Source organism: Gossypium raimondii, chromosome 9, assembly GCF_025698545.1.
Source record: "Gossypium raimondii isolate GPD5lz chromosome 9, ASM2569854v1, whole genome shotgun sequence".
Lineage (NCBI taxonomy): Eukaryota > Viridiplantae > Streptophyta > Magnoliopsida > Malvales > Malvaceae > Gossypium > Gossypium raimondii.
Window position 1 is genome coordinate 16,536,932 of NC_068573.1, and position 8,977 is coordinate 16,545,908.

General features: G+C 35.7%; 1 protein-coding gene across 1 annotated transcript; it reads right to left on the reverse strand.

Annotated features, from left to right (window-relative positions):
- Positions 1-631: 631 nt before the first annotated feature.
- Positions 632-8,033, reverse strand: LOC105798537 (uncharacterized). Its single transcript, XM_052621174.1, is given in 5 exon segments — positions 632-923; positions 6,617-6,694; positions 7,207-7,300; positions 7,303-7,388; positions 7,954-8,033. Coding segments are annotated over 5 exon segments (630 nt in total).
- Positions 8,034-8,977: the final 944 nt, after the last annotated feature.

Here is an 8,977-nt window from a genome sequence, read left to right on the forward strand (position 1 = left end):
TGACACTTAGGTTTATTGGCCTTAACACTACCAAATTCTTGCTACTGAAGTGGCTTGAGCTTTTGAACCTACGTGTTGTTCACCACATTTCTGTTGGAATACCCCACTGAAGCGGTCGAACGGTTATGAAAATCCTTCGATTTCTTTGACGATGAATGATATTATTTGCCCGTTGTCCTCTTTCTCGAATCTCTAGCCTCAGAATCGACTTTTTTTTTGCTAAGCTCTCCAGCATTGTGAGCTTTATCAACTAAAACCTCAAATTTTTTTAGTTCAAGAAATCTGACTCAGAGCTTAATGTCTTCATTCAACCCATCTTCAAATCGTTTACACATATCCACCTCGGTAGGAATGCACTCATGGGCATACTTACTCAGTCTCACAAATTCTCTTTCATATTCAGATATGGCCATACAACCCTATTTCAACTCTAGAAATTCCTTACGCTTTTGATCAAAAAACCGTTGACTTATATATTTTTTCTGAACTCTGTCTGAAAGAATCCCCACGTGGCCCGTTCTCTCAGTACTACGGATATTAACGTGCTCCACCATTGATATACGACATCTTTCAGAAGAGGCACAGCACATTTAACACATTCTAACAGTGTACAAGATAACTCATCAAAAACTCAGATCGCATTCTCTAGCCAAAACTCGACTCTCTCATGGTCATCATCAACTGTAGCTCTAAAATCTTCTTCCCCATATTTTTGAATTTTATCTACTGGCAATTTGCTCATGGGTACCAACTCTAAGACTTGAAGAGCTACGGGGACTGGTTGGGGAAAAGGTGGGGGTGGAGGTTGCTGAGCAGCCGAATTCGTTTGGACAAATTCAGTGAACCACTCAGTCACCATCTGAAAGAAGGCTTCCTTAGTCTCTCCTCCACGACCCTCAGACACGGGTTTAGACCCAGACAACCTGCCCCACGAACGGAGGCCAGCGCGTTACTTTCAACATCATCTGAGTCTGCTCGATTGGAATCCATTCTTATATGAAAAACATGATTTTAAACTGTTAGGAGATGCCACACTATCACAGGCTATAAAATGGCATGTATAGCTAAACTCACATATACTACGATAGTCTTAGAATCGACTAAACCGTAGCTCTGATACCAATAAATGTAACACCCTTAACTCGTATCCGACACCAAAACAGGATTACAGAGCATTATCGGATTTACAACTTACACAATCATACATTTCAAAATCAATTATTAATCAAATCAAAAACCATACATTAATACAGTCCCTAATACGAGCCCTCGAGGCCCCAAATAGACATTAAAAGTGGTTTGGGACTAAAGTGAGTACTTAAGAAACTTTTAGAAAAACATTAAAATTTTTCAAAGTGCAAGGACACACGCCCGTGTGGTCAGGCCGTGTGGGTATTTGAAATGGGGACACACATTCGTGTCCCAGCCCATGTTTGACCCCGTGTAACTCACTGACTTGGGTCATACGGCCAACCACACGCCCGTGTGCCAGGTGTGTACCCTTTGAGATGGCCTCACATGCTCGTGTGTCGGGCCGTGTTAAGACTAGAGGGTATACTAACTTATCCTGCACGGCCAAGCCACACGCCCGTGTGCTAGGTCGTGTGAAGCTACTGACTTGATTACTATAAAACTATCAGGGGACACACGACCGTGTCACCTGGCCGTGTGTTACACACGATCGAGACACACGCTCGTGTATCTGCCCGTGTGGATAAAAATAGGCCATTTTCCAAGCCATATTCCTCACCCACATTGGTAACAACCTGTACATATCAATTTGCACATAACCATAGCATAATTAAGCACTCAAAACCAACCAATATCAAGTTTATATAATGTATTATCCACACATACATCATGATATCCATAAGCACATTCATATTACCACTTTTAAACATACCAAATATACTTCCAAAGTCTACCTAAATGGTCAATCACATATATGAGACATTGTGCCTAAAACTTAACATACATAAATATCTAAAACACAACCATTTAGTGCCAACACACAATCTCACAAGAAAGGCATTCATATAGCAACTATACACCACTTATCATAAGGTCATTTATACCTTTTTACATATCAACACATATACCATTTTCAAGTCAAATCAATTGGCTAAATACACAACAAAACATATAGGCCACATTAGCCGAAATACCTATACATGCCATTTAACCCAAAATATAAAGTCCAAAGTACCAAAATAAGAGTTTGATAGTGTGACGCGATCTCCAACAACTTCCAAACCGAGCGAACTTTTGAATCACTATAAAACACAAAAATTAAAACGGAGTAAGCAATTAAGCTCAGTAAGTTCGTATGACTAATAAATACAACTTACCAAATCATCCACAATTTAGGTAAACAAAAATAAAAGCATAAATGCAACTTAATTTAGCCCAAAGTCTATCACACAATCACAATCATGTTAGCCATGTATTTACATATCAAATATAAATCACTTCTCATATTTCACATAAATACATGTATTAGTTCGAATCGAACTCATGTAATCTCAAATCATCATTGTGCCCGTTGAACCATTTGGAATACTACCAGATACTCAAGTATCTCACACACTAAGTGCTAATACGTGGTCGAAACCACCTCTATCTCATATCTGATATAGACACTCACTCTCGAGCCATCACTGGTCTCGCTTCACACAAGTCGTCGGTGAAGACGCCTTGACTACAGTCTTTGCTCACACAAGTCGTTAATAATCGCAACACATGCTGGAAACTCAGCCACCGGTAGAATGTACGAGATCAGCACCCAAAACATGGTAACCCCTAATGACATGTCATTTGTATCCTATCTATTCCTAAGGTTCAACCGAAATCCAATCCATAAGTCGTTGAATCTTCGTCGAGTTTTTTCGTAAGGTCATATCATTACAATTATAATAATAAAGCATTTAAAACACGTATAATTTAATGCTTATTAACATACGAACTTAACTCGAATTAGTACGAAAAAAATCAACCGATCAATCCACTACTTTATCTTTGCCTCGAACTAATTCTAAACGTGGCTTTTCTTGATCTAAATAATCAAATTTAACTAATTTAATTCTCAATCCATTCAATTTAATCCAAAATTCATGTTATGGAAAAATTACCATTTTGCCCATATACTTTTAACTTCTCTACAATTTAGTCCCTAGGCTCATAAAATGAATTTTATACAATTTCGCCCCTAACCAAGCCTAGCCAAATTTCATATACATCCATATCAGCCCATACGTTTCATAATTTTAGACATTTAACACAAAATTTTCACCATTCTCAATTTAACCACTAATTTGCAATTTCATTAACCCTTAACAAAAGTTGTTTAATTAACAACAAGGACTCATATTCTTCCATTAAAATTCAAAAAAAAAACTAGAATTCTCTCATGGAAAAACCCTATACTTTCAACCATTTTGCAAATTAATCCCCTAATTAGCTAGGTTAAGCAATAACGATTCCAAAAACATAAAAATCAACAAAAATGAACACCAAAATCACTTACATGCAATGAATTTTCTTAACCAAAATTTTCAAGCTTCCATGGCTCCTCTATGCTAAATTTTTCGGTTGGTATATGTGTGAGGAAGAGGAGTATTTTGTTTTATTTTATTTTTGTCTTTAATTGACTAATTACCTAATTACCCTTCCCTAACTTTAAAATTTTCAAAAATATCATGCCATGCACATCCACAATCTCAATTAGTCGTGTAATTACCAAATAAGAACCTCCACTTTAAAGTTCTATAGCTATTTAACACATTTTGCTAATAGAACCCAACTGATAGAGGCTTGCACACGGACCAAGATCGAGTTGCCAAGTCACGGGAAAATCCTACGAAAACTATCGACACTTAGATCTGAAACAAAAACAGAAAACAAAAAAATAAACTTAAAAGACCAAGAAAACCAAATTGAAATAGAATGATACTTGGGCGGCAAGAAAGGATGAATACAGAACGTTTCGTGATAAAAAAGAATGTTTCAAAACAGATCTTTGAAGCTTGGAATGGCTGGAAACGCAACAAGAACAATTAAACCAAGTTAGTCAACAATTCGACACAAACAAAAATAATTAAAAAAGAACAAACAACAAAAAATATGGATAAAGTCCTAAAAAGCCTTGAAATCAAGAAAGATTTCACAACTCCCTTCAAACGGCTCTAATCTTCCCTCCAATGTAAAAACATGACAAGAAGAAGGTTGAAGATGGCTCTCACAATAAAAAATATTGTTAAAACTACTTCTAAAGAAAACTCAAGAGAGAATTCTTGGAGAAACTCAAAGAGAGTTTTCACTCCACAAAAAAAATCTGAATTCAATGTATCATCCATAAGGGTGGTCGGCCAAGCCATATATATAAGCCTCCAAACTACTTTCCTATCCCTACTAGGAAAACTAAAAAAAACTCTAATTGTTGCCTTTCAAGGGAATTTCGTCCAAGGCCTTTAAATGGGCCTCTTGGACTGAATTCTTACATAGAAATTTATTCATAAAGTCAAAAATTAAAACTAAGTATTTAAAGAATTAAAATTTTACAAATTGGGCCACTTTGACAATTTGGCCTGATTTTCAACTAAGTCTAATTTAAACTTCTTGGTTGGGCTTGGAACATTTTATTGGGTCGTATCTTCAAGAACTTGGGCTTGTAATCCGTTCTCTCCCAAAATTGGTTCGTTGATGCTCGTAACTGAGATCCAATGCGCCTTAGCTGCAAGATTCAGTTTCTTGGACCAAGATTTCCAAGATTTGAAATCTTGATTTTCTTGATTCTTGAAATCGCTCAAAACAGCAAAATTGGACCAAGTTTCGGTTTCTTGATTTTCTTGAAAACAAGAAAGTGAATCTTGATTTTCTTTTTCCTTTGTATACGCATCTAAGGCCTTGCAAATGAAGTCTTGAACGGTTCCATTTAGTTTCATACGCATTTGCCTGGCCTTTCACCTCGTTATTGGGCCTTGTGGTAATTTGAACCCATCACGTTCTTGAGCTTGAGTTGGGCCTTTGTGACTCGTATCACTAACTTTCACATTTTACGTGATTTAGGCTTAGTTTGGATGGGCGGTGTGTTTAGCTCCGGTGAGGTTAAAAACAGCGGTGGCGGTGAGATTAGTTACTATAGCGGTGAGATTGGATACTGTAGCGATGAGATTAGAAACAATGGTGGAGTGTGTGTTTGGATTCAAACGCAGCTGTAGCGGTGAGGTGAAAATAGAAAATGACTTTTAAGGACATTAGATTAAAAATGATATATAATAGAAGTTTTTAAAATTATTTAACAATTACAAAATTAATAAATGATTAAAAATTATTACAATTATATTTATTTTTAATAATAAATAATTAAAAATGAATTAAAACTAGAGAAAAATTCAAAAAATTATTTTATTTAATATTTCAAAATTAATCATATATTTAATTATAGAGGATCAATTCATTATTGAAAGATTATTGAAATTATTGAGCCTTTAGAAAAATAAAACATTCTTGAAAGATAAAATAATAAAGCAACACTAGAATAAGGGTCTTAATGCATGTTATTTCAAATGTTTGTCATGAGTAACTCAATGCAAGACATTGCTAGCACCAAATAACTTTAAAACTAAAACCAATCATTGGCTAGTAACTGAAATAGCCTATGGCCACCATGTAGAACGTGCAATGTCGAGCCTTGAGCTGGTCATCAATGCTAAAGGGAAGAGTTAAGAATCACATATGTTGGGGTTTTGACAGCAGTGGAAGAAAACAGAAGCAAGTAACCCGGATGATGTAAAGATTAACTTCATTACTTGAATAAGCAATATGCAATATACATAAGTAGTCCGGATTACATGTGTTGGTTTTTTTAGCAGAAAACTAAGGAGAAAAAGAAAAATGAATGCAAAGAAGTTTGAACAAGAAGAAAACTGAATTTGATTTCCAAAAATCAGATCTTTTTCATTGACTTGAGAAGCATTTATGTTACAATGAAATATGGCAGTTAACTAATGTATAACTGCTCCCACTAATACATGACTAAAGCCTAGATAGAATTACAAACAAAATGTAGCTGACATACCATCTATAACATCAAACATAAATCAACAACTACTCCTACTAACTTTAAGTATAAATTACATTGCAACTAAATCAAGTTACAAATGAACAAAATAAACAAAATGTCATTGCTTATCCGGTTCAAACTTGGATCTCGGATCGCATGTTGGTTTGTTATTGGTTTCTGTTGCATTGCAGCCAAAGTTCAACAACATCCTGTACTTTGCTTACTAACAAAGTAGTGCATATTGCAGGCCAAAGTCAATACAACTATGAACTTACAATGAAAAATATAACACCATTTTTCAGAGTAAATTTATGCCAAATGCTAATTGTTTATTGAAAATATTGAACCCTGATGAACATAAAACAGACTTGAATTTAGTAAGACGGCCTTAGCATCAGAAATTAAAGAACCAATGGTTCTAGCAAAGCAACAAAACTAGATAAAATGTTGCCAAAATCACCAAAAAAGCATATAGTCATCTGATCAGCTGCACCAATTACATTCCAAGAAGAGAGTAAATTACACCAAAACAAAAAGAAGATTTTATCAACTAACCACTCTTCAAGAAAAACGAATATAAACTCAAATGCATCCTTTGGGAGGATCACCCCTAGTTCTTCTTGAAGCTCCCTCCTGAACAAATAAGATATTTAGCAAGCATTGTGTTTTAACACTAGATCAACCAAAAAGGGATAAATTTCTAACAATAATATGTTCACCAAGTAATAGACGATGGAAAAAATGGGCCAACAAGGTAAAAAGAAAATCAATGGATGCTGATCTCCAAAGAATTTCTTGTGTTGAAAGTTACTACGAAGGAATGGAGAATAAGATATTTAAATAAAGAAAGAAAAGAAAAAAACAGAAGACTCAAATGTCTTCACTCCTTCCGAACAAAAAGGTTTCTTGGCCATCTAGAAACCACTAGGTTTACCATCAGTTAGGAAACTATCGATTAGATATTTAAAAGAAATGTATTAACCAAATCTAGCAAGTATATAAAACAACAGAAAGTAGCAATGATAAACAAGAACATGGGAGAATATCTGTGCACGACACATATAGAAAGATTAAAGACCGAGAAGTTTTTCAAATGCCCTACAAAAGAAGCAGCACTGAAGACTTGTGAAATTGGATTCACTTACTGTGCTGTTATTAGCGATGAGTCACCAGCAGATATATGGCCAAGACTGGAGATATCCCACAACCCCAGCCACGAGTCCTTGCGATCTGACGTTTTTGGAGAAGTAATTCTTGTGTACTCTCAGCAAAAATCCAGACATGGACTGTTTTATGGTAATCCCCATCTCGATGGACATCTCCCCGCAAAGAGATCACAATGAGTTACATATCAAGAAACTACCATTGTAGAGAAACGTCAAGATGAAATCATAAGCAACCTCTAACACACAATAATACTCAAATGAAATATTTTATATCAAATGTATGCCTCCCTAGCTCTAGCTTGCAAGTTTTCCATTCCAGCCCAATTTCAAGGACCATAAGCAGCCTCCCCCACAACTCACACACACACTTGAAAACTTTCAGTTCTATAATCCAGATTGAGTACCAAAAAAATTAGGGGTTCATTGAAAGAAATTACAAACCAAAGCAACAAATGAAGCTATTACTACCATTTTCAAGGAACCAATTAACTAATCTCAAAGGTTCTATCAAACCCAATTTACGTAAGTCGCAAATAATAAGTATAGCTTAAATTAAATTGTCCTATAATTTTCCAATTTGATAACTGCAAAAACATGTTTTCTGCTAAGAGTAAGCAACAGACAGTATAGAAAATAAATAAAAGAGCCGGTTGTAAAGTAACCATTTATGTTGAAAGATCAAAAATAGATAATCCAGAAATGGACAAGAATGAAGGGACGTGCCTGGGCTTGGAAACGTCGATTTTTTTACCAGTTTTAGTGAGAACGTCGAGATACTCTACTTGCTCAATGTAAGGCTCTGCCATTGTTTCTTTCGATGAATTGGACTTTGTCTTCATTGAAAAATTTGGTAAATTGCGTGCTTCTTTATTTATAGCTGAAGACAGAATATGCTGAGAAGAGAAGATGAAGAACGAAAGAAGAAAAATGAATGAAGAATGGAAGAAGGAGAAGGAGCCTTACCTGGATGAAGGAGGAATCGAAAGAGGTCCTTGACCAAACTGATTTGCAACCCAAGGGGAAGGGGAAAGGGGAGAAGAAGGGTAACCAAAAATCAAAAAAGCCTGAAGAATGCAACTGAAGAATATGTGGGTAAAAGAGGAAAAGAAAAAGTAATTGAAGTTGCTAAATTTTTATTGGAACAAAAGGCTTCAGTCTGGCACGAAGCCTCCGGTGAGGTGAAATGCATTTTCAACGCACTGAAGAATGCTTTCCAAACAGCCTTGCGTTTACTAACATTTCAGTTGTAATTCTTTTTAGCCTAAAAAAACCAACGTACTGAGATCCAGTTGCATCCAAAGGAAGCCTTAGTCATTTTTCACAAATTGAGCATACAAACGGTAAAATTTATGAATGAAATTTTTATACCATAATTCTAATATGTTGTAGATATTAAAATAATATTAAAATAAATTTTACAACCTCAAATTTGTGTTCGCGAAACCACTATTCTGATTTCACTGAAAACGGGTTGTTACATGGTGATTTTGTTAGATACTGCCATATGGTGTTACTAAGTGCACCCATGATGTACGAAGCTCCGGGCTTTGCGGAAGGGAAATTATGATGTTCAAGGATCAATGTATAGGATGAAGAAAGGAGGAATGGGAGGAGGAATAGGGGACAAAGAAACTGAAATTCTATTAAGATTCTGTCATCTTGGATTAGTGGGAGTAAACCATGATGTGCGAAGTTCTAGGGCTTGCGGGGGGACACTTCAGTGTTGGAGCATCAAGGTGGATATAAGATA